Source organism: Thalassophryne amazonica, chromosome 4, assembly GCF_902500255.1.
Source record: "Thalassophryne amazonica chromosome 4, fThaAma1.1, whole genome shotgun sequence".
NCBI lineage: Eukaryota > Metazoa > Chordata > Actinopteri > Batrachoidiformes > Batrachoididae > Thalassophryne > Thalassophryne amazonica.
The window spans coordinates 98,137,910-98,165,001 of NC_047106.1; the positions used below are offsets into that span (position 1 = coordinate 98,137,910).

Below are 27,092 nucleotides of genomic sequence, written 5' to 3' on the forward strand. Positions count from 1 at the left end.
CAGTCGAGAAGCGCTGTTTCAACTCCCTGAACGCGGCATCGCACCGATCCGACCAGGCGAAGGGGACTTTCGGAGAGGTCAGGGCTGTCAGTGGGCTAACTACCTGACTATACCCCTTAATGAACCTCCTGTAAAAATTTGCGAAGCCGAGGAACTGTTGCAGCTTCCTACGGCTCGTAGGTTGGGGCCAGTCTCTCACCGCCGCGACCTTGGCCGGATCCGGGGCGACGGAGTTGGAGGAGATTATGAACCCCAGGAAGGACAAAGAGGTGCGATGAAACTCACACTTCTCGCCCTTCACAAACAGCCGGTTCTCCAACAACCGCTGCAGGACCTGACGTACATGCCGTACATGAGTCTCAGGGTCCGGAGAAAAAAATGAGTATATCGTCCAGATACACGAAGACGAATCGGTGCATGAAGTCCCGCAAGACGTCATTTACCAAAGCTTGGAACGTCGCGGGGGCGTTAGTGAGGCCGAACGGCATGACCAGGTACTCAAAGTGACCTAACGGGGTGTTGAATGCCGTCTTCCACTCGTCTCCCTTCGGGACCCGAACTAAGTGATATGCGTTCCTAAGATCCAGCTTTGTGAATATTTTGGCTCCATGCAGGGGGGTGAACACCGAATCCAACAAAGGCAACGGGTATCGGTTGCGAACCGTGATCTCGTTCAGCCCCCGATAATCAATGCATGGACGAAGACCGACATCTTTCTTGCCCACAAAAAAGAAACCTGCTCCCATCGGGGAGGTGGAGTTCCGGATCAGCCCGGCAGCTAAGGAGTCCCGGATGTAGGTCTCCATCGATTCGCGCTCAGGTCGGGAGAGGTTGTACAGCCTGCTGGACGGGAACTCTACGCCTGGAATCAAATCGATGGCGCAATCGTACGGACGGTGCGGGGGAAGGGTGAGTGCCCGATCCTTGCTGAAAACGTCAGCAAGATCGTGGTACTCAACCGGCACTGCCGACAGATTGGGAGGGACTTTGACCTGCTCCTTAGCCTGGGAACCGGGAGGGACCGAGGATCCTAAACACACCCGATGGCAGGTCTCGCTCCACTGTACCACCACCCCGGACGGCCAATCAATCCGGGGATTGTGTTTTAGCATCCATGGGAACCCCAGAATCACACGGGAGGTAGAGGGAGTCACAAAAAACTCTATTTCCTCCCGATGATTCCCTGACACCACCAGAGTTACTGGTAGTGTCCTGTGTGTGATTAAAGGGAGTAGGGTGCCATCTAGTGCTCGCACCTTCAATGGCGAAGGCAGTGCCACCAGAGGGAGCCGTACCTCCCTGGCCCATCTGCTGTCTAGCAGATTCCCTTCTGACCCTGTGTCTACCAGTGCTGTGGCCTGAAGGGTTAAATCCCCGCTAAGGATTGTAACTGGGAGCCGTGTGGAAATATGTGTGTGTCCCACGTGAATTTCTTGGCCCACCCTAAGCCCAGTTTCTAGGGGCTGTCGTTGGTGTTTAACCGTTCGGGGCAGTCTCTCAATTGGTGCTCAATTGAGCCGCAAACAAAACACGCCCCGCGGGGAAGCCTCCTCTGTCTATTCGGTGGTCTGAATGTGGCCCTGCTCGTGTCCATAGCTTCGTCAGCAGGGGGAGCTGTAGCCACACGGGGCGTAGAGGCCATGAAGCGTGGGAAGGGCGGACCTTTTTCGGACCCGGAAGGAAGAGGGACGGCGCGTGCCCGGCCACGCCCTTCGTCTCGTTCCCGACGGCATTCCTCCAACCGATTGTCTAACTGTATAACAAGATCGATAAGCCCATCTAATACCCGCGGTTCGTCCTTGGCCACCAGGTGCTCCTTCAGGACTGACGACAGTCCGTTTATGAAGGCGGCGCGGAGCGCAGCGTTATTCCAGCCGGACCTCGCAGCCGCAATGCGGAAGTCGACTGCATAATCGGCTGCGCTCCGGCGTCCCTGTCTCACTGACAGCAGCACAGTTGAAGCGGTCTCTCCCCTGTTAGGGTGATCAAACACGGTTTTGAACTCCCTCACAAACCCAGTGTACGTATGAAGGAGCCGTGAATTTTGCTCCCAAAGCCCCGTAGCCCAAGCGCGTGCCTCTCCTCGAAGCAGATTAATCACATAAGCTACTTTACTAGCTTTAGACGCGTACATGACGGGACGTTGTGCAAAGACGAGCGAACACTGCATGAGAAAGTCTGCGCACGTCTCCACACAACCTCCGTACGGCTCTGGGGGGGCTTATGTATGCTTCAGGGGATGGTGGGAGGGGTTGTTGAACGACCACTGGAACATTTATATCCTGCACAGGGTCGGCAGGAGGAGGAGCTGCAGCAGCGCCCTGAGCGCTCACTGCCACCTGTGCGGAGAGAGCCTCCACCCTGCGGTTCAGGAGGATGTTTTGCTCGTTCATCTGATCCAACCGAGCCGTAAAGGCGGTGAGGATGTGCTGCAACTCACCAATCACGCCTCCTGCAGACGCCTGTGCACCCTGCTCTCCCATTGGCTGTTCAATCGCTGGGTGACGCCCCTCGGAGTCCATGACACTGGCCGAGATATCCTGTTGAGAAAGTGTAGTGACACGGACCCACAACAGGGGGCGTAAATGAACTGACAATAGAAGGAGTTAAATTTGAACACTTTACTGTTGTGAATGCCACAACCACACACAGCAGATTATAGAATAAATACAAAGTCAATGGATAAAGGTGTCGTGTGGGCAGGCTCGACGATAGGAGACGTCCGTCTAGAGAAGAACCGGAACCACACGATTTCCTTCGCCACCGAACCCGAAGGATACTGGAGCCGCCAGGTCCCGAGTCCCTCAGGTGGCCACCGTCTCCGCGTGTCGGATCTGGTACTGCTGGCGAAGAGCAAAGACAGTCAAGTGTGGGTGTGTGTACAGCGTCTGTCTATTCACTTATCTGGCGGAAAGCAGAGCGACGCAGTCACGGCCCACGCCGGTCCTCCGGGGAGACAGCTGCAACGATGTATCAACTGGAATCAATATCGGAATATTCAGGCTGAGAGTATTACCTCCGTAGAAGAACGATATCTCGGCGACGTGGTGGAGGTGTCATCCTGCTTTTATCCGGGGTGAAGTGCAGATGATCGGTGACAGCTGTCACAGTTGATGAGTGACAGCTGTCACCTCGGCTGTTCCTGTGAGGCGGCAGCGCCCTCTCGTGCCTGAAGCCTGCACTTCAGGCAGGGTGCCCTCTGGTGGTGGGCCAGCAGTACCTCCTCTTCTGGCGGCCCACACAACATTTCAGTTATCTTAGTTGCTTTGCATAAAAGTCAGGCTCTTTCAAATTCTGCTCCAAATGATCTGATTTGTTAGAGCAAAATTTTGAAAAAACATAACTTTTATGCAAAGTGACCAAGATAACTGAAAGTCTGGAGAATGATCATATAGAAACTGAAACTTTTTTTTTCATTACAATTCTTATTTTTTTTGGGGGGGGGGGGGGGGGGGGTAATCACTCTATGTATGCGTGTGTGTGTGTGTGTGTGTGTGTGTGTGTGTGTGTGTGTGTGTGTGTGTGTGTGTATATATATATATATTAGGGGTGGGCAAACATAAAAAATCTTAATCGCATTAACTCAATGACTTTCTGTGATTAATCATGATTAATCGCATGGTATATGTGAAACCCAAAAATGAATTCAAAAGCCGCTTAAAAGCACAGTTTTATTTGAAAATGTAAATGAACATTGCATATATTTGAAAATGTAAATTTCAACTGAAACACACTAATGAAATCAAATATAAAACCACTGGCAGGTCATTTGTTATCCTGTTTCATATCAAAATAACAATATTCATGTCCATGACTAAATGTACTAAAACAAATACGTCACAACTGTACACATACCACAATTTGATATGTGTACAATTGTGATGTATTTGTTTTAGTATATTTAGATTTTGTTATGATTTGGCACTTTATAAGCCGATTAAATTGAATTGAAATTGAACATTTTATTGAGTCTTAAAGTAAATAAATATGAATTTGGTCACTGGATCCTTAAACTTTGTACATAATGAACTCTACATGGTGAATCCTTGATCTCTGGACATAAATAGGAATAAACAAAATCTGTAGTTTTTGTCAAAAGCATTTCCTTTCAGACATTGGCATGAATGTGTTTCCATATATCTGAGCTCAGCTCTTACAGGTGCTGTGCTTCACTTCAGGATGTAATTTGAACAGAAAATACAGCACGTTTCATTTTGGGAGGAAAAAAAAAAAATATTATAGTCGATTGTAGTTTCTTGTCTGTATTACATTTGGAAAGAGGTGTCATTTTATTTAAAGCAGCGATTCATTTTGAAGTTATTAATTCCGACCGGACACTGTCTCAGCCGTGCAGCGTTTCGAGCTGTGTGAACGGAACAGAGGACGATTCTCGTTTCTTGACAGCAACAAGACAAGAGTCCCAGTTAGTGAATCCACACAAAAGTAACTGACGATATTTTAATGGCTTTGCGAGGGGTTAAGAAGCGGCTTGCCGTTTCTGAAGAGCAGTGAATCAAAGAACCAACGAGCTACTGGATCGAAGCATTGCTTCAATGGTTCATGGTTTCAAAGTGGACCCGCGCTGCAGAAATAGTTTATTACAGACCAAACCCTGAATATCCGACTTTATTTGTACGTCCGTATGACTCTGAAACTCGGAAAAATCCGTATAATTTACGGACTATAGGTTGACATGAAAACCACTGAAAGGCTGTGTTCACCACGGGGACACGTTCGGCTATTCGAGATTATTCAAGATTTTTTTTTTACCGATGATGAACGATGCGTAAAAAAAAAAAATTGACCAATGCAGCTGCATCGGTCCAAACCGGTCTGGATCCGGGCCTGATCCTGTAGAACTTTGTACCGAAAATGTCAAAAGTTCGGCGTCTTTCTGCATTTTGTTTTGTTGTGCATTGCATAGCCTGTACTTTTCTCGATCCTTGTGTCGTTTTCTGTGTGAACTCAGCTATCAGCAGGAAGCAGCAGCATAAGCTCGCCCCCGACCGACACTTTCAAAATAAAAGGCAACGAGCAACAGTCATAAAAGGCTAAAAAAAAACAAAAAACCGCAGCGTTAAGGGGAGGAACAAAATTGTCGGCGATAATGACCTCAATAATTAACGCAACGTTAGCGCGTTAACGTTGCCCAGCCCTTATATATATATATATATATATAATTTTTTTAAACTTGCTTTTGTTAATCACTTCCCATTTCTACCTTCATTATTGTCCAGGCAAGAGTAAAAGGAGCCTGTTCCAGCAGGAGAATCTGTCCATCCAGCGATGTTGAGGTTGAAGCTGAACTGGGTTCGGTGTGATCGACACATCCGACTGATCCTCGAAGAAGCAACGGAGGTGGAAGCTGCGTTTAATCGGGCAATCCTTGACGTGCTGGGCGAGCTTATCCACGCGATGCATGACCGGGGTGTGTGTCCTGCGCCCCCACCCCAGCACTATAGACACATGGAACTTTTGTATAGTTTGTGTTGCACAGATTAATGTATTTATTTATTTGGGGGGGTAATTTGCTCTTCTTTTAGTTGCAGTAAACATTTTGACTTATGTAATTGTATCATAATTTGTCATTTCTGGCTGAGTCAACAGTAAAAAACATTTTGTCATTGACGTTTTGGTACGATGATGGTTCATTTCTAAGAATTTTAATTTGGGATTTGCTACTCCAGAAGACACTGCACATTACACCTGGCTAAATCTTTACAAAGATGCTGGAATAATCATGTCTGAGATTTTAGCAAATGGTATTCAACATGAAAAGGTTTAGTCACTTCAGTGATAGCACTATTACATCAAGGAATTCTGGCTATACTAGGTTTAGTGTTTGATGTGATGTAACACTTTACCACAAACTATTGTACTGTGGTGTATAATTCTGCTGGATGACTTATACCAAACCAGAAGTAATTTATTCATATATTTTGAACAACCAGTTTTACTGTCTGTTTACTTCCATTTACATTTATGACACCATTAAATGTAAAACTTATTTTACTACTGGATTTTGCTTAAACAGCTTTTCAAACTGTTAGCATTTAATTTAAATCCGTAAACCTTGGTAACTTTTACAAATCAAATTAATGTTACACAAAAGTGGAGAAATTTTAGCAAAAAGTACAAATGTTTATTCAAAATTCACAGTGAAACATAACCGGTGTATGACGTGTAGGCAAATGACAGGTATCCCATTCCATGGCATGAACTTTTGCAGCGGTGTGTCTGAGAAAACCATCTGAAACACACACATACAGCATACATATTTTAATTACTGCTGTCAGGTTATTAAAAAAAAGATGTAATTGATTACAGGGTTTGTGATTAGTTAATCTAAATGAATCATTTAATTGCAGGTATATTTAAAAAAATATGTGTGTGTTTGGGGCATTTAATAATCTGGTAAACAGGGTGTGGGTTATTTCTGTTACACATCAAGCAGGTATTAAGCTGTAAATTGATCTTAAATTGGGAGAAGTGTCTAACTGTAATTTGGATGGGTTAAATGCAGACAAATTTCATTGTATTTATGTGTACAATGACAATAAAAGGCTGTATTATAAAGAATGCATATAAAAACAGAATTGTGGGAGTTTGGAAGCTGATTCTTTCTGCACAATATGACGCCTTTAATAATTATCTTATGAGATTTCATATTTAAATTTGTCCATTGAACATTAACATCTGGATGAAAAACAAATCAAACGTTTTTAATGCGTTTTCAGTGACGACGTTAATTAACGGTCATTAAAACCGAATTAACATTTTCTGTATGAACGTCAGTAAACGCACAAACTCCCACATTTGATTTTTAACAATAGTTATCAAAGCAAGTTACTTCAGTATAAAAACTTTGACATCTAACACATTTATTGCTCTCAGAAACGTCTTCATTTACAGACCAAGTCACTGACGTCTAAACAAAATGGAGCAAAGTGTGACAGGTGCTGTAATTAATTAATCTAAATTAACGCTTTATTTTGACAACCACAATTTTAATACTTAACAGCGACAGCCTGCAGTTATTACTTATTTATGAGCTAACGATTAGCTTACCATCATGCTTTGTCTCTTCGTCTCTAGCAGCTCATATCTTCTCGTCTTCATATTGTTGTATGAATTCCCAAAGTCTTCTGTACTTTTCAAGCGTGTTTCGTCGCCAGCAACTTTCTCTTAAAAACTCACGGAGCAGCAAACACACGGAATCCGCCATTGTTTATGTTTGTGTCGCGTATAAATCAAATCAAATCAAATCAATTTTATTTATATAGCGCCAAATCACAACAAACAGTTGCCCCAAGGGTCTTTATATTGTAAGGCAAGGCCATACAATAATTACGGAAAAACCCCAACGGTCAAAACGACCCCCTGTGAGCAAGCACTTGGCGACAGTGGGAAGGAAAAACTCCCTTTTAACAGGAAGAAACCTCCAGCAGAACCAGGCTCAGGGAGGGGCAGTCTTCTGCTGGACTGGTTGGGGCTGAGGGAGAGAACCAGGAAAAAGACATGCTGTGGAAGAGAGCAGAGATCAGTCACTAATGATTAAATGCAGAGTGGTGCATACAGAGCAAAAAGAGAAAGAAACACTCAGTGCATCATGGGAACCCCCCAGCAGTCTAAGTCTATAGCAGCATAACTAAGGGATGGTTCAGGGTCAACTGATCCAGCCCTAACTATAAGCTTTAGCAAAAAGGAAAGTTTTAAGCTTAATCTTAAAAGTAGAGAGGGTGTCTGTCTCCCTAATCCGAATTGGGAGCTGGTTCCAGAGGAGAGGAGCCTGAAAGCTGAAGGCTCTGCCTCCCATTCTACTCTTAAAAACCCTAGGAACTACAAGTAAGCCTGCAGTCTGAGAGCGAAGCACTCTATTGGGGTGATATGGTACTATGAGGTCCCTACAATAAGATGGGACCTGATTATTCAAAACCATATAAGTAAGAAGAAGAATTTTAAATTCTATTCTAGAATTAACAGGAAGCCAATGAAGAGAGGCCAATATGGGTGAGATATGCTCTCTCCTTCTAGTCCCCGTCAGTACTCTAGCTGCAGCATTTTGAATTAACTGAAGGCTTTTCAGGGAACTTTTAGGACAACCTGATAATAATGAATTACAATAGTCCAGCCTAGAGGAAATAAATGCATGAATTAGTTTTTCAGCATCACTCTGAGACAAGACCTTTCTAATTTTAGAGATATTGCGCAAATGCAAAAAAGCAGTCCTACATATTTGTTTAATATGCTCATTGAATGACATATCCTGATCAAAATGACTCCAAGATTTCTCACAGTATTACTAGAGGTCAGGGTAATGCCATCCAGAGTAAGGATCTGGTTAGACACCGTGTTTCTAAGATTTGTGGAGCCAAGTACAATAACTTCAGTTTTATCTGAGTTTAAAAGCAGGAAATTAGAGGTCATCCATGTCTTTATGTCTGTAAGACAATCCTGCAGTTTAGCTAATTGGTGTGTGTCCTCTGGCTTCATGGATAGATAAAGCTGGGTATCATCTGCGTAACAATGAAAATTTAAGCAATGCTTTCTAATAATACTGCCTAAGGGAAACATGTATAAAGTGAATAAAATTGGTCCTAGCACAGAACCTTGTGGAACTCCATAATTAACCTTAGTCTGTGAAGAAGATTCCCCATTTACATGAACAAATTGTAATCTATTAGATAAATATGATTCAAACCACCGCAGCGCAGTGCCTTTAATACCTATGGCATGCTCTAATCTCTGTAATAAAATTTTATGGTCAACAGTATCAAAAGCAGCACTGAGGTCTAACAGAACAAGCACAGAAATGAGTCCACTGTCTGAGGCCACAAGAAGATCATTTGTAACCTTCACTAATGCTGTTTCTGTACTATGATGAATTCTAAAACCTGACTGAAACTCTTCAAATAGACCATTCCTCTGCAGATGATCAGTTAGCTGTTTTACAACTACCCTTTCAAGAATTTTTGAGAGAAAAGGAAGGTTGGAGATTGGCCTATAATTAGCTAAGATAGCTGGGTCAAGTGATGGCTTTTTAAGTAATGGTTTAATTACTGCCACCTTAAAAGCCTGTGGTACATAGCCAAGTAATAAAGATAGATTGATCATATTTAAGATCGAAGCATTAATTAATGGTAGGGCTTCCTTGAGCAGCCTGGTAGGAATGGGGTCTAATAGACATGTTGATGGTTTGGAGGAAGTAACTAATGAAAATAACTCAGACAGAACAATCAGAGAGAAAGAGTCTAACCAAATACCGGCATCACTGAAAGCAGCCAAAGATAACGATACGTCTTTGGGATGGTTATGAGTAATTTTTTCTCTAATAGTTAAAATTTTATTAGCAAAGAAAGTCATGAAGTCATTACTAGTTAAAGTTAAAGGAATACTCGGCTCAATAGAGCTCTGACTCTGTCAGCCTGGCTACAGTGCTGAAAAGAAACCTGGGGTTGTTCTTATTTTCTTCAATTAGTGATGAGTAGTAAGATGTCCTAGCTTACGGAGGGCTTTTTTATAGAACAACAGACTCTTTTTCCAGGCTAAGTGAAGATCTTCTAAATTAGTGAGACGCCACTTCCTCTCCAACTTATGGGTTATTTGCTTTAAGCTGCGAGTTTGTGAGTTATACCACAGAGTCAGGCACTTCTGATTTAAGGCTCTCTTTTTCAGAGGAGCTACAGCATCCAAAGTTGTCTTCAATGAGGATGTAAAACTATTGACGAGATACTCTATCTCACTTACAGAGTTTAGGTAGCTACTCTGCCCTGTGTTGGTATATGGCATTAGAGAACATAAAGAAGGAATCATATCCTTAAACGTAGTTACAGAGCTTTCTGAAAGACTTCTAGTGTAATGAAACTTATTCCCCACTGCTGGGTAGTCCATCAGAGTAAATGTAAATGTTATTAAGAAATCATCAGACAGAAGGGAGTTTTCAGGGAATACTGTTAAGTCTTCGATTTCCATACTATAAGTCAGAACAAGATCTAAGATATGATTAAAGTGGTGGGTGGACTCATTTACATTTTGAGCAAAGCCAATTGAGTCTAATAATAGATTAAATGCAGTGTTGAGGCTGTCATTCTCAGCATCTGTGTGGATATTAAAATCGCCCACTATAATGATCTTATCTGAGCCAAGCACTAAGTCAGACAAAAGGTCTGAAAATTCACAGAGAAACTCACAGTAACGTAATCCTCTGCCTCGGCCCGTGCTACGAGCGTTCTGGCAGTTAGTTAGTGTGACTCGGGGGTGTTGACTCATTTAAACTAACATATTCATCCTGCTGTAACCAGGTTTCTGTAAGGCAGAATAAATCAATATGTTGATCAATTATTATATCATTTACTAACAGGGACTTAGAAGAGAGAGATCTAATGTTTAATAGACCACATTTAACTGTTTTAGTCTGTGGTGCAGTTGAAGGTGCTATATTATTTTTTCTTTTTGAATTTTTATGCTTAAATAGATTTCTACTGGTTGTTGGTGGTCTGGGAGCAGGCACCGTCTCTGCGGGGATGGGGTAATGAGGGGATGGCAGGGGGAGAGAAGCTGCAGAGAGGTGTGTAAGACTACAACTCTGCTTCCTGGTCCCAACCCTGGATAGTCACGGTTTGGAGGGTTTAAGAAAATTGGCCAGATTTCTAGAAATGAGAGCTGCTCCATCCAAAGTGGGATGGATGCCGTCTCTCCTAACAACACCAGGTTTTCCCCAGAAGCTTTGCCAATTATCTATGAAGCCCACCTCATTTTTTGGACACCACTCAGACAGCCAGCAATTCAGGGAGAACATGCGGCTAAACATGTCACTCCCGGTCCGATTGGGGAGGGGCCCAGAGAAAACTACAGAGTCCGACATTGTTTTTGCAAAGTTACACACCGATTCAATGTTAATTTTAGTGACCTCCGATTGGCGTAACCGGGTGTCATTACTGCCGACGTGAATTACAATCCAATTCCTTCAATGTCCCCTGCTCTGGCCCCCGGAAGACAATTGACTATGGTTGCTGGTGTCGCTAACTTCACATTTCTCAAAACAGAGTCGCCAATAACTTTTGATCCTCGGTGGGTGTGTCGCCGAGTGGGAAAAAAACGGTTAGAAATGTGAACGGGTTGGCGGTGTACACGGGGCTTCTGTTTAGGGCTACGCTTCCTCCTCACAGTCACCCAGTCGGCCTGCTTTCCCAGCTGCTCGGGATCTGCCAGAGGGGAACTAACGGTGGTTAAGCTACCTTGGTCCGCACTGACTACAGGGGCCTGGCTAGCTGTAGGATTTTCCAAGGTGCGGAGCCGAGTCTCCAATTTGCCCAGCCTGGCCTCCAAAGCTACGAATAAGCTACACTTATTACAAGTACCATTACTGCTAAAGGAGGCCGAGGAATAACTAAACATTTCACACCCAGAGCAGAAAAGTGCGGGAGAGACAGGAGAAGCCGCCATGCTAAACCGGCTAAGAGCTAGTAGCTGCGCTAAGCTAGCGGATTCCTAAAAACACACAAAGTGAATAATGTGTAAATAATTTAGAGGTGATTCAGCAGAGGGAGTGCTTTAGTTAAGGCACGTGAAGATTACACTGTGAAACAAATCGTTATCTAGTTATCTAGATCAATCTAACTGCGCAGATTAAACAGCTAACAGATACAGCAAAACACCGCTGTGCTCCGAAACAGGAAGTGATACAATACCGCAGTGAGAGCCAACCACCAGTAGAGGAAAGCAAGAGCTTTGATGTGTGAAGATTTTTTTCATATATATTATCATCATATACGTCATTTGGGCGCTCTTCGCCTGCAACTCCCAATGGCGCCACCCCGCGGTCAGGGACATGCGCAGTGGCTGTGGACTCAGGGGCGGATCTACTGGGGTGGCATGGGGTGGCAACTGCCACCCTAAAAATAGCTCTGGCCACCCCAGTTGCCACCCCAATCAGAAGTGGGTGACATTTTTTTTCAAAAAAGGGACCTCGCGAATGACTTTAACCGGCGCAAACTGTGCTCTCTGAGCGCCCTTGAATGCAGCACAAGCTGCGCTTCGCGCTTTCCCTGCCCCCCCCCCCCCCCCACACACACACACCCACCCCTGTTGTGACGGCGAACTTTCCCTAAAAGACACGACGACACGCCAGCACACACGGCTGCCAGGAAAACTTTGCGGAGAAAGAAATATAAAATTGATACATTCACCAAGTATAAATTAATAAACAATGAGGAATAACTTTTCAGTGGTATTTTTATTGGGGCGGAACCTCTTGTTTCCCTCGTCGTTTCAGGTGAACTGAAAACAAGGACGGACGTCAACACTGGTCACATCAGCCGGCAAAACTTTCTTTGTAGCTAGACTTCAGCTTTACTTGTGTCTCTCATAGATATTAGGGATTCGTCACGTGACAGTGGAGCACTTTTTTATTGCTGAGGGGAGAAAACACTTTGTTGTGGATTTAGAGGAACATTGGAAACAAGAGAAGAGGGTGTGAGGAGAGGACAGAAGGATGGACAGAGGACAGACACCCTTGAGGTGTGTTTCTGTGAGTCTTCAGCTCAGGTAAGACTCATACAGCTTCTCTGCTGTCATTTGATTAAATATGTTGTTTTCTACTATAGTGGTGCAGCTTAGCTAAAGGGCAATTCTATGGTAACGGAATTACAACAGCAGCAAAATCTGGACATACTGCATCTAACGACTACAGATTAGGTCATATTGTAATTCCGTTACCGTAGAATTGCCCTAAAATTTCCATAACAATCATTCAGTTTGTGATAAAAGCATGAAATGTGGCACAAATACTCTAAATGAACTAATATTTATTTTCAGATATGGAGGCATCCTGGAGCTGACCTCTAATGAGCTACAGGGGTCAATAAAGAATTACACAGGAGTCAAACTTTCACAATGCTCCAATAATATTGAAAAGTATACCACATTATTTATCTGATTACACAGCTTTCAAAAAGGTATAGTTTGGACTATCTATGACTGAATGTTCTGGAGTTATGGGGTAAAAACAGCAAATATGGTGACAAAGGTCAGTTTCAGTTTGTATAGGGGTCAAATGTTAAACTTGCTCCAATTTTGGTAAAAAATTATGCAAAATCTTGGTTTAGTTAATAGTATTTTAAAAAGGAATAGTTTGCACCATCTGTCACACTAAGTTATCATGTTACGAGGTAACATATGTCACATGTCATAGAATCCAATGGACGTCAACCTTGTTTGACCTTTACTTTGGAGACCAAGCATTCGACATAGTCAAAACTATTCCATTTATTAATCCTATTCACTCAACCAATAATTTGCATCACTTTTTACCAAAACTGAAGTAACTTTAACTTTTCACCCTTGTACAAACTGAAACTGACCTTTGTCATCATTTTTGCTGTTTTTACCCCATAACTCCAGAACATTCAGTCATGGATAGCCCCAACTATACATTTTTGGAATCCTTATGATCACACAAATAGTGTGGTATATTTTTCAACATGATTGGAGAATTTTTATATTTTGACCCCTGTGTAATTCTTTATTGACCCCTGTAGCTCATTAGAGGTCACCTCCAGGATGTCTCCATATCTGAAAATAAATATTAGTTCATTTGTTGTTTTAGTTATCTGCTGCACTACTACAGCAATGTTCATTTTGTGATCATGAAAACACAATTTACAGATCTATGACGCCCATTGGAGCGCTTGAAATTACCATTCCACTCACGCATTTTTTACACACATTTTTTTTTATAGTTTTTCTATATTGGTCTGCAAAAATGTTGTTTTAACGTTACATGAAAATTGGTCCGTGGCGCAAAAAGCTTGCGGGCCGCTGTTCTAGGCTATATGAAACTTGGACTCGTGACGCTATAATCCAGATTCCTGACCTATAATAGCATAATACATAAACATTACATTGCCACCCCACATAATAGTGGCTGTCCCTGCTTGCCACCCCATGAATTTATCTCTAGATCCGCCCCTGTCTGGACTACAAATTTCCACTGTCGCAACGGTGGCTGCTGCCGTATTCCAATCCAGCGGAAGTGAGCAAATTTGCACAGTCGACGCGGTGAATGATAAAACTGAAGTCAGTAAAGCGGACCTGCTAAAATTGAGGCAGTGAATGAAAACATTCAACATTAAATCGAGTACAGCAAATGATACAACTGAAGTGGGTAAAGTAGCGGTACTAAAATCGAGGCAGTGAATTAAATTAGCCAATGTTATATTTTTAAGACATAATATTTATAAGATTAATATTTACCATAATGTGATTTTAATGGCATCCAAATTTAACGATTCTAATTTTCCAAGGGGCAGTATTAATCAGATGTTTTTTACGTCACTCATTTTCATGTTTAGTACTTCACACCTTCCATTTTTATCAGGTCCAGTTTTACCCTTTTGATTTTTTAACCACATTCAATATTTACTGCTTTCACTTTTAACCACGTTAATTGTTTTACTGCTTTCATTTTCACCACATTCAAAGTTTTACTGCTTTCATTTTTACCACAATCTATGTTTTACTGCGTTCATATTTACCACATTCAATATTTCAATTAATTTTGATCACTTTGACCCTTCATAATCTTCAACCGCTTACTCCAATTAATGGTCACCCTCCACCTATTCTCGATATATGTGATCAGTAAATCCCCTCAATGTCTGAGTGTGAAAGCTGGCCAATGCTTTGCCAAAATAGAAAATTACACATGTATCAGGGTTCCTGGACCTCAGCTTGGCTGGTTTGTTGGTTTGGCTTCCTAAGCTGAAGTAAGAAACTACACACTCAGTTGTGTTGTACTGTAAAAGGAAGATGCACCAGAGTTACAATACAAATTACATGACCATTTTTGCAATTAGAAACATAATTAATTGGGTTATAACACAGTAATGCAATCTGAACACTTCTGGATTACTTCAAAATCAATTTCTAAAACAATGAGGCACATAATATGAAAACAAATGGACACAACCACAAATATTCTTTTGTTTCTTTCCCCATTGTTATCTCAAATTATGAATGAAATTGTGAATTAAAAATAAAATATCTTAGAATATATCTCTTTCAATTATCTGAAAATGTCTGTTTTTCTCCTTCAAAACTAATCCCACAAATTGCACTCAACATGTAAATTCAAAATGTTTAAACTCAAAATAATATTGTCAAGAATCAAAAGCTGTTTTCCAAGTTTCAGAGATCAATCCTGTTGCTTGAGTCCTCAGCCTTGTGTCCAGTTTCTTCCTTCACTTTCAAGCATTGCAATTAGTCTTAAAAAAAAGACAAATTATTGTTTGAAGATTGACCTCCAGTGGCTACATGGGATGAGTTGGTTTTATTTCACTTCTAGTTGAGGAATTAATAGTATTGGTTCATTGGATAAGGTTCCATAACTTTAAAATTAGCATATTTTAATGATGATAATAAAATCAAATAATCTTTAGAGATAGGTATCGATAAGATTTTATTGATATCGATACCATTATCGATTCCGCTTATCAATCCGATTCCTTATCAATTCCCTTATCAATACCTCTTGTGATTTTTTTTTGTGTACTGAAAGTAGGCTTTACAGGTTTTCTATGTCAGCGGGTCAAAGAGCTTTTTCTTATCGTGCACCCGCTCTGTGAAACGGTCTTCCTGCGACCGTGAGGCAGTCAGAGTCTGTGGACATTTTTAAGTCAAGACTTAAAGCCTATTTTTATTCTCTTTCTTATGAATAGTTCTTTTTATTTTTTATCAGTTTTATTCTTTTACGTCTGTTTTTAATTATGTATTTGAAATTTTTAATTTTTATTTATTTATTTTAATTTTTTATGTTGAACTGTTCTATGTGAGGTGCCTTGAGACAGCTTTTGTTGTGATTTGACACTTTATAAGCCGATTAAATTGAAATTGAACAACAATTTATTGAGTCTTAAAGTAAATAAATAAGAAATTGGTCACTGGATCCTTAAACTCTGGACATAATAAACTCTACATGGTGGATCCTTGATCTCTGGACATGAATAGAAATAAACAAAATCTGTAGTTTTTGTCAAAAGCATTTCCTTTCAGACATTAATGGCATGACTATCTTGCCACACCTCTGGGCTGAGCTCTTGCAGCTGGCTGTGCTGCATGTCAGGATGTAATTTATAAAGAATGCAGGTTGTCTCATTTTGGGAGGAAAAAAGTTTTAGTCAATTTTAGTTTCTTGTCTGTATTACAACATTTGTAAGAGGTGTCATTTTATTTAAAGCAGCAATTCGTTTTGAAGTTATTAATTCCGACCGGACTCCGTCTCAGCAGAGAGCGGCGCAGCGTTTGGAGCTGTGCCAACAGAACAGAGGACAATTCTTGTTTCTTGACTGCAACAAGACAAGAGTCCCAGTTAGTGACTTTAATCCACACAAAAGTGACTCACGATATTTTAATGGCTTTGAGAGGGGTTAAGAAGCGGACTTGCTCTTTCTGAAGAGCAACGAATCAAAGAACCAAAGAGCTAGTCAATCGAAGCATTGCTTCATTGGTTCACGCTTCAAAGTGGTGTCGCGCTGCAGAAACGGTTGATTACAGAGCCGCTACAGGGTCTGTAATCAATGTACAGGAATGATCATTTTCCCAACAAACACCCTCAAAAACAATGGCTGCTCTGAAGGACCGATAAGGGAATCGTTAAGCAAAAAGGCTGTTGATATCGGTGGATCGAATCATTTCTTAACGATACTCGAAAAGAACCGGTTCTCGATACCCAACCCTAATAATCCTTAACAATGTAACTTAAATGTTACACATTTTTTTCAATGAAATAGGTAATTACAGTTAAAATCTGATTTATTAAACCCAATTACATATCATTTGTTACTACCCAACCGTGGATGGCACATAACTAGTGTAATGTGAGCCTGTTAAAAGGGTGAATAGGAACAATACACACTGAGAAAGACAGAGACTGAGAACAGGACTGTAAAACTCCAGTGAATGGCAGAGGGGACCAAAACACACCTGTTCAAAGAACTCATCCATGAAGCCTTTCTCCATACCCACGGCGACTTCATCTTCCTCTTCTGCCGTCTCCTTTCCCTGCACACATAGTTCACAGGGAGATATTTTTATTTATTTGGATAATTTGGGAGAGTGCACACTGATAAAATTTGCTTGAAATGTGTCAGAATTTGTTGATTTTTTTTCATTCATACTTCTGGGTCAGATGATGCATCATGAACCAAAAAGAATATAAAGGAAAACAGTTTCAATATATCACAAGTCAGGTGCAGAATAAAACATGCAACCTTGGGCCACTGTGAGAGAAAAAGCAAACGCTGTTTGCAAACATGTTGTAATTCTATCAGTAATGTATCAATATACAGTGCATCCAGGAAAATACTCACAGTGTTTCACTTTTTTATGTTACAGCCTTATACCAAAATGGATGAAATTCATTTTTTCCCCTCAAACTTCTACACACAATACAAAAGAGTGATGGATAGGCCATTATTTAAGACTTTGGGGTAAAGTAACCCTGACTACTATAAATCTCTGCCTATCACACATATAACAGCATGTACAGTGACCGTAAGTTCATGTGACCGTAGGTTCAGAAATATCTGGACACTGACGGAGTTCTTCTCAGTTTAGTGTTTTACCACAGATTATTGGAGTAAATAATGAACCTGTGCCGTATACTGTCAGCTTTATGTTGTGGCCAGTTTTATCCAAATGAGTTAAACCCTCTGGGGTCCGAGGGCATTTTTTGGACAGTTCACTCGCCTGGCATAAATGTTTTATTATTGCTATTAACAGCTCTCCCTGCATCCCAAAATCAAGTTTTATGTCTCTTTTTTTCAGGACAACCTGTGCTTTCAGAATATATATGTTTTTGTTGTGTTTTATAAGTGTAATAAAGGGTTACAATCAAAAATAGGCAAGGAAAAAATAAAGCGAAAAATAATTTTCCACACACATTTATTCAAAACACACAGCAAACTATAATAAACAACTCTTTTGACACTTCATAAAGGTAATTTGAGGTCTTGTGTGAATGACTGTACAGCAAAAAGGTTCAAACAATAAACACAAATGCACATTTTGAACAATATATACAAAATGGTCTATGCGTTTTGTTGTCCATTGATATGGTAAAGCATGCTTTATGCAGAGAAAGCAACAGAGTTATCCAGTAACATTCACATGCAAACTAGTGGAGCAATCCTGATAGATGCACACTCTTTGTTTAAGCACGTGAGATTTTCATCAGAGGCTCTCCGTCTGCTCCTGCTTTCACTGATCGCTGTGCGTAATGGCGCAGGGCACACTGAGTATGCACTGATAGTATGTACTCATTGGAGTACCCAGGGAGCTATTCAAACAGGCCAACTAGTAACACATCACTCCTGAAAACGATCTTTGGCTTTTCATGTGAGGTAAATTTGCCCTACGATTGGGTTTTGGAAAACCATGTGACGGTGAACCAATTCCGACTGGACACTCACATTGCGCACGTCATCACAGAGCTTCTATGAGGAGTACAAAGATGGCCAATGGCTGGCTCGAAAGTCTGCGGAGTTAACTTTTCAGCAAAAAAAAGTAAGTTTCTATCTCATATCATTAAAAAGTTATTTAGAATTTAGTAAAGCTTGGTCTTAGCTATCGTATACGACGGCGTCGGCCCCAGAGGGTTAAAAGCAGTAACAATTAAGGTGGTGCTGTATTTAAGGAACCAAAAGTACTTGGGCAGTTGACTGTGCAGCTTTTCTGTGGACAGTTGACTGATATTACTGCCGTTGAGTAGGTTATATTTTTGTGTGTTTGTCAGTCAGGTATGTCAAGAGGATATGAATGGAGTTCAATGAAATTTGCGAGACAATTAGGCTTTGGGTGAAGGAAGAGTTTATCCAGATCCAGATCAAGAGGTGGATTTAGCTTTTGTTTTTTTAATCTTTGAACTTTGATAATGGACCCTTCATCCAAATTCCTTTGATCCTGGAATCAAGATTATCTATATCATTTACAGCATCAAAGCCCAACAGAGAAATAGCAACAAAAACATTGCCTCCACCAAGGAGTCAAAGCAGCAAATAGGATCAACGTACAGCAATAAGGATCAAAGCTCAGCAATCATAATCTAAGGACTTGATCAAAAATGAATATTCAACAACAGCAATCAGGATCAAAGGTTGGCAATGAGAATTTAGGGCCCCTTCACACATAGTGTGAATATGTACAGTTCAGGACGACTCACGGTAAAACAGCTCGTATGAGCGAACCACGAAGAATTGCACCGACGGGCAGGCATGCATGATCCTGGTACGATGGTTTGTGCAAGCGACGGTTTCTTTCGAGCAGGAACACAGCTGCTCGCACTGTGTTCCACGGGACAAAGTGCACCACATCGCACTGCTGATGTGGAGGAAAATAAAATAAGAGCCAGCTGTATAATTAGTGAATATCACTGGGTTGATATAAATAACACATAAAAGGGGATGCAATAGAGAACCCCGCGGTTAAATAACCCTGGTTAAATAAAGAAAAATGCCATGGTATTGGAACCCACACTCTCTGATTAGCAGATGGAAACTTTACAACTGTGCTACAATCACTGTCTTGTAACAGGAGTGTGAAATGGCTAAAATCAACAAGCAGATAAACACATTTTCTAAAAAAAGAAAAAAGTGCTGTGATAACTGACCAAACGGTGTTTGGTACGGCGTATTTCTGCTGATATGTGACTGAAATTGGCGTATTTGTTGGGGAGAGTGTAGTGACACGGACCCACAACAGGGGGCGCAAATGAATGGTCAATAGATGAGCCAAAAGGTAACAATTTAATGTTGTGAATGTGCACAACGACTATACAGACAATCTCAGAATATGATAGCAGTCAATACACAAAGGTGACGTGTGGGCAGGCTCGAGGATAGAAGACGTCTGTCCTGAGAAGAGCCGGAACCACACGATTTCCGCCGCCACCGAACCTGGTGAATACTGGAGCCGCCAAGTCCCGAATTCCCAGGTGATCACCGTCCCCGACTGTCGGATCTGGTACTGCTGGTGAGGAGCACAAACAGTGAGATGTGGGTGTGTGCACACCCAGTAACAAAAACAGTCAGAAGGTGGAAACTCACCTCCACCTCTAATCACACACTCGTGCAGCTCCTGTTAACCACATATCTGGTTGGAGTGTGAAGTGAAGCCGTCGCTGATCACACCAAACGCCAATCCCACAGATAAAGAAACACTTACAGGAAAACAGCTGCAAAGAAGTTCAGACTATTAGTCAGTGTTTTCAGTTTAGCAGAGAATTACCTTCACAGGTAGATGATATCTCGGCAATGAGGTGGAGATGACGCCCGGGTTTTATGGAGTAGTATGATGAAGCGTAGATGGGTGATAGCTGTCATGAGATAATGAGTGACAGCTGTCACCCCCGGCTGTGTCCGTGGCGGCAGCGCCCTCTCGTGCCTAAAGCCCGCACTTCAGGCAGGGCGCCCTCTGGTGGTGGGCCAGCAGTACCTCCTCTTCTGGCGCCCCACACAACAGTATCTGTCATACTGTTGGCTTGTCCTGGTCCTGCGGCGCGTTGCTCACAGCTCTCACAGCCCGACATGCGTGTCCTGTCAGACATGACATTCAGATTGCCTGCTACATGTCCAAATGGACTGATGGCCTGTTTCTCCTCCCATCACAAAAGTGATATATGTTTTTATGTATTTCCACACAAGCACACACACGCGTGTCCGTCAAAACACGGGATGTGTGCTGCAGCTGTGATGTCCAGAACCGGAGACAGCTGTGGGCAGCCAGCCACGCCCCCTGTCCTGTCTGAGCACAGAACAACATGTCACTCTGTGATCAGAGGAGAGATGCCTCACCTGAGGGGTGGTGAACCACATGCACAGATGCGTTGGGGGGGGGTGAAGCACATGCACACGTGTTGTGGGGGGAGCCGACACTCTGGCATGCCCACATGTGCACTCGGCAACTTCACAGTCATGGGGCACTTAAGACAAATTTCGCATCCACCTCGATAGTGATTGTCTGCAGACTGTTTTCGTGATGATAGTACAAAGGGCCACAAATTTTTAAAGTGCCATGTGAACGATGCCATGTGAACGGTGCCTCTGTGTGGGAGGTGCGTTTCGGCGCTGCCGGGCCATTCCCCTGGTGGTTTGTCGTGCTGCCCCGGTGGCTCTTGTGGCTGCCCTTCCTGGCCCCTGTGCCCTAACGCTGCCCTTTTTCTCCAGGTTTCCCCCGGGGCCCTGCATCCTGCAAGCGGTATGGCTTCTGACGTGCCAGAGTGGTCCACGACATATGGTAAAGTTCTGTACTTTTGTCTTGGCCCACCCAACCTGGTCTGGCGGCAAGTCGTGATTGTGTTTGTGGCCGTCACCATAATTCGGTTTTCGGTGCTCTCAAAGGAGTCAAGACTCTGGTGTCCTAGATTAGGGTATACATGCTCACTAATTAGACAACAGATTGTTGTTGTCACTACTTCATGTGTGGTTGTTTATCCTGGTAAGTTGTATGGTTGGGGCCGTTCTCCTTGGTGTCTCACTTCTCATCACTTCAAAGTTATTGTCTTCACCACTTATCTTTCATTCTTGTCTGTGTTTGTGTTGTTTTGGTGGTCGGCCCTTCATGATAGAAGTTGTTGGTTGGCCTTGAGTAGGATGCTGTAGGCTGATCAGGAAGGGCGGATGAGGGTCACACCCGCACACCAGGTTCACTCACGCACTACATACCTTCTGTCTTGCAAGAATAAATTGCATATATGTGTATTAATGTACATAAATGGTTCTGCCAGTGTGGCATTTACCATTACTGTATATGCAGACAGGGAAAAAAAACATATTCATGTGTGTCACCTGGAATTTGGCCGACACCTGCTGTGAGAGGGTTCGATGGGCTTGCATAGAGCACACTCTGTCTTTCAGCCGCTGGTGTGCGCAAACAGCTGTTGCAACAAGTGTACGAGGTGTTAGAAGCAGCTACGATTCTACACGTTTTGTATACGATTCCTGCTTCATGTGCACTTTATGCACAAATCGACCAAATTCGCACTATGTGTGAAGGGGCCCTTAGGTTAAGCAGCCAAGATGAAAACGTCATCAATCAAGATCTAAGAATGTTTGAATTCAATATTGAAAAGACCATTTGGTGTACATTTTGCATTATATCATGATCAAAAGTGCCTCAGTCACTGTCATTTGTGACAAAGAGGTGCAAACTGGCACTGTCAATGAATAGACTAAGTTTGATCTGCATCACCGCATCTGATCCGTATTGCGGATTTAGCAGATATTTGATATTGAAAAGCACTTTTGATATATAGTTTTGCTTATAAAAAGCCACTTCTAACTTCTAACAAGATTTTGACAGAAAATTTTTTCCACGGTAAAAATTGCGGAAGTGGAAACTGGAAAGTGGCGGAGGTTTGCACTCTATGAGCACAGTGCTCTAGTTTCTTTTTAACCTTTTTTTGGGTGGCATAAATTTTATCCAACCGAACACACTGTGTCTTGTATATATTTTTAGTACACTACTTACAAATTTTCTGTATGAAATCTGAGGTATTTCAGGGTTCTGTTTTAGACTAGATTGTGTTTTGTATTGATATACAGAAATTCTTTTCTTTGTTTTTATTCAAGTTATATGTGCAGCAGGGCTGGACAGTTGGATGATTGTATCATCCACTGTCAACTGCTGGCCAACATCAGATTTACAGTACTGTGCAAAAGATTTGGGCACCGTAGCATTTTGATAAAAAAAAAAAAAAAGATTTTTGTCATTGTATTACCATTTTGTGAACAGAAATTTAAATTTGAAATGCTCAAACACTCCCATTTTACTAAAAAGTTTTTTTCTATTCAATTAAAGTGGAGAGCATACTGACATACTGTCTGGGTGTGTTCTACCCAGGCTCCACAGCTGAAGACATGAAGGCGGTGCAGAGGGTCATAAAGATTGCCCTATAGATCATCTGCTGCCCTCTGCCCAGCCTGGAAAACATCACCACATTCTGTTGCCTTTGGAGAGCCAAGGCCATCACAGGAGACTCATCACACCTTGCCTATACCCCCTGTTTGATCTGTTGCCCTCCAGGAGACACTATAGGTCAACAAAGTACCACACCAGCAGACCCAATCAATCAATCAATCAACTTTTATTTATAAAGTGCTTTACAGCACCAGATGGTGTCCAAAGTACTTAATAGTAAAATAAAACACATATACAATCAAATTTAAAACAGTACATAAAAACAGAACATGTTCACCTCCCCACTAAGTGTTAAAAGCCAGCTTACATAATTAAGTCTTTAGTAGCTTAGACTTAAAAAGTGCTAGGTCAGCAACAGTGCATAAAGCCCAGTCACAACCCACCGTGCGTTTTTTTTCGCTGTACGTTTTCTGGGGATGCCACAGCCACTACGTTTTTGTGAAAACGTATGGAGGCAGTAGCAAGAGGAGGGAGGGAGTACGTTCAACGCACGTCTCTAGGAGTGTAAGGATAAAGAGAGTTGACAATAAAGCAGTGTGTGTGTGGGGTCACTTTTCTTTTTTATGAGCGGGACCGGAGTGGCAGGTGTTTTTCGGCATCGGCGATGCATGAGCATGTCCAGCCTGCAGCGGTCAGTTGTACGAGTGTTTACTTGCCTCGAAAAGTTACAGCTAGTTATCAGACTGAAGCTGTGGAGTGTCTGTGTTGCTGAAGTTTGGAAATAAAGTCCAAGTTCAAGTGAGAAGCTGCGTCGTGCATGCAAGTCTGTCGGTATGTGGTGAGTGCCGTAATCCATACTGCCTCCGTATGGATTTGGTTAATTCAATAGTAATTGAATGAAAATGTGCTGCTTTGAATCCGTACTGAGGCAGTACTCACAACATGTGTCATCTATACTGCTGGTGAAGCCGCAGCCTGAACGCAGCGAAAGTTCTGCATGCACTAAAACCTCTACAGCGTGTCTGTGTGTGTCTGCGTGCTCCTAAATTCGTACTGAGGCAGTACTTACGACGTACGGATCTCCAAATTTTAGCCCATGTTTTTGCAAGTAGACTGCACGCACGTGCAAGTACGGCGCATTGTGACCACGGCTTAATTCGAGAGGTAGCTTGTTCCACAATCTGGGATCGGCTCCCGCAAAACCACGATCACCCCAGAATTTATATTTTGACCTTGGAACAACTAAGTAAAGCTGGCCAGATGCCCGTAATGTCCTACTGTAAGTGCGCATAGTTAAAATTTCAGACAGGTAAGGAGGTGCAAGGACATAAATGGCTTTAAAAACAAACATTAAAATCTTAAAATCAATTCTAAAATGAACTGGAAGCCAGTGGAGTGAATACAGGACAGGTGTAATATGCTCACGTCTAAAAGTGTTTCTTAAAAGATAAGCAGCAGCATTCTGCACCAAGTGGAAACGTGCAAGAGAAGACTGACTAATGCTAGAATAAAGTGCATTACAATAATCAAGTCTAGAGCTAATGAACACATGAATGGCCGTCTACTGAGGAAGTGCTTTACTTTAAACAGAGGATGAAGCTGGAAAAAAAAACTGTTGATCAAACTTCAAAAAGCTGTCAAATATTACTCCCAAATTCTTGACAGGTGGTTTTACATAACCATACCATAACATAGCCATAGCACCAAAGTTTGGTGTTACCATATTTGGTTTGCCAGAACGCTCAACACAATGATCTCAGTTTTACCATCTTTCAGGAAAAGGAAGTTTTGGTACAGCCATTGCTTTACATCATGAACACAATTAAATAATGATGACAATGCATCACTCCCATTAGTCCTCATAGCCTAATAAGTTTGCAGATCATCCGTATAGCAATGGAAGGACAGGTTGTGCTGAACTATAACTGACCCCAATGGCAAAATGTACAAAGAAAATAGAATAGGCCCAAGAATAGAACCCTGTGGCACTCCACAACAGAGAGGAGCAGTTGATGAGAAGAAGTCACCAATTATAACAGAAAATCTCCTTTCAGCCACATATGATCTAAACCACTTAAGTATAGTACCTTGAATGCCAATAAAATGTTCTAACTGGGAAACAAGTACTGTATGATCCCCAGTATCAAAAGCTACTGTGAGGTCCAACAGAACCAGCACAGCAGGATTCCCTGTATCCACCGATAAAGTGATGTCCTTATGAACTTTTAAAAGTGCAGACTCAGTGCTGTGTCGTGAGCTAAACCCGGATTAGAATTTTTCAAAGATGTGATTGTCTTCTAAAAATGATGGTAACTGTATAACGACAACCTTTTCTAAAACCTTAAACAAAAGCGTTGATAAAAGTTAGGAGACCTGCCCCAACAGTATTAAAAACCTCCTTCAACACCTTAGCTGGAACAACATCTAAAGGACAACTTGTAGGTTTTGTGTGTTTCACAACTTCGCCAAGGGATGAAAAAGAAATGGGTTCAAACTGATTGAGCACAGCAGAATGTGCACGAGTAACAGACAATTCAACATTATGCCGCGTTCACACCAGATGCCACACGAGCGACGGCGGCGAGAGGTTGCCATGTAATCCCTATAGAAGGACGCATTGTGGTGCCACAGAAGTCCAAGGCACGCAATGCGACGCGATGAATGCGAATAAAGCGACGTGAATAAAGCAATTTTGAGCGACTGGCATGTTTGTGGCGCAATATCGCGTTGTATCGCGTCGCGTCGCCCTCTTCCCCAAGTTGAAAAATCTGAACTTTTTTGTCTTGTCGTGCCGCGATGCCCAATCAGGGACTGTATATGTAGTGACGTGGAGATGTCTGGAGTTTACACTTGATGTGGACATGTCCTGTCTCTGGCAATCAGCCTGTGAGCAGGATTTATGTCCCTTTTGTCCTTTATTTATTTAACACAATTATGACAGAGTTGGAGAGAAGAGCGATGAACTGCAGCAGCAGCCAGTTTTTTTTTTTCGTTCATACATGCGCACACGAACGAATCGTCCCTGAAGATAATTTTATTAACTACACAGATGTATAATAAAACAAATGGTGACTGGTTTACAACACAATTATGACAGAGTTTGATGGGAGAGCAAGGAACTGCAGCAGCAGCAGCCAGTTTTTTTTTTCTTTGTTCACATGTGCACACGCACACGGGACAGGAGGTCCTCAAACTGGGTCCTGGAGAGGCGGAAGTACCGCTGAAAGCGGCTGTCATCCAGACGCAGCTCCTGCAAAAAATGATGAATTTGTGGCATTGCGTGGCATCCGGTGTGAACACGGCTCAAGCAGAGCGACACGCTGGGCAATGGTGGCGCGTCCATCGCCAGGCGAGGGATGCGAATTTGTGTCGTCACGTAGCGTCCGGTGTGAACATGGCATTACAGTTCTGATCAGCCTTCTGTCTAACTGATGCTATTTTGTGAATAAAAAAAACTGAAGAAACTCCTCACAGGTTGTGGTTGTAACATCCATCAAAACAGAGGTGCATGGATTCCCAACTGAGTTTATAGTCTGAAATAACATACCAGGACAATGACAACTGCTAGAAATAATATGAGATAGATATTGTGCTTTTGCTTCCTTCATGGCCTTCTGGTAGTCAGAGTGTCCCCAGAACACCCAGAGACACCCGTAATTTGTCCTTTTTTCCACCTTCTCTCTGCCAGTCTGCAACGTTGCCTGAGGTCACGGGTCATGGCATTTAACCAAGGGTCGGATTTTGATTTACTGGATTTGCAGCGCATCGGTGCAACAGAGTCCAAAATTACTGTGCATGTGGAGTGGAAAGAAGAGAGGATGTTTTCTGGGAGTAATAGAGAAACCAGTCCATTCACAGCATAAAACTGAGAGTCCATGAAGGCAGCAGCAAATTCCCCTGCCGTCGAGGAGGTGACCAAACAGCGGTGAAAGGCAGGAACAAGTGGCTTGCCAGCAGATGGAGGAGCAAGAAATTCAAAGTTAACAGGAAAGTGATCTGAATGCCACGTTTACACATAGGCAGGACGTGTTACGAATGTCATATTTGCGTCATTCTTGGAACATTCCTGACATTCTTAAGGTGACTTAATGCATCTGAATAGGTTTCTTAATAGTGCATGTTGGTGCGTGATATTCTTCAACTGTCAAAAAAATCTTCCGCAAATGTCAAGCACCACCCTC

General features: G+C 42.4%; 1 protein-coding gene across 2 annotated transcripts in view; it reads right to left on the reverse strand.

Moving 5' to 3' along the window:
• stx1a (syntaxin 1A (brain)) overlaps positions 1-27,092 on the reverse strand; it is a 436,006-nt gene that overhangs the window by 296,976 nt on the left and 111,938 nt on the right. Inside the window, exon 1 of one of the 2 annotated variants that reach the window (XM_034168313.1) lies at positions 16,981-17,068. The exons of the other annotated variant lie outside the window; for it this stretch is intronic. Within the exon in view, the coding sequence (XP_034024204.1) occupies positions 16,981-17,016 (36 nt within the window). The 5' untranslated portion in view covers positions 17,017-17,068. Of the gene's footprint in view, positions 1-16,980; positions 17,069-27,092 lie in introns of those variants that run through there. 2 annotated transcript variants of the gene reach the window in all.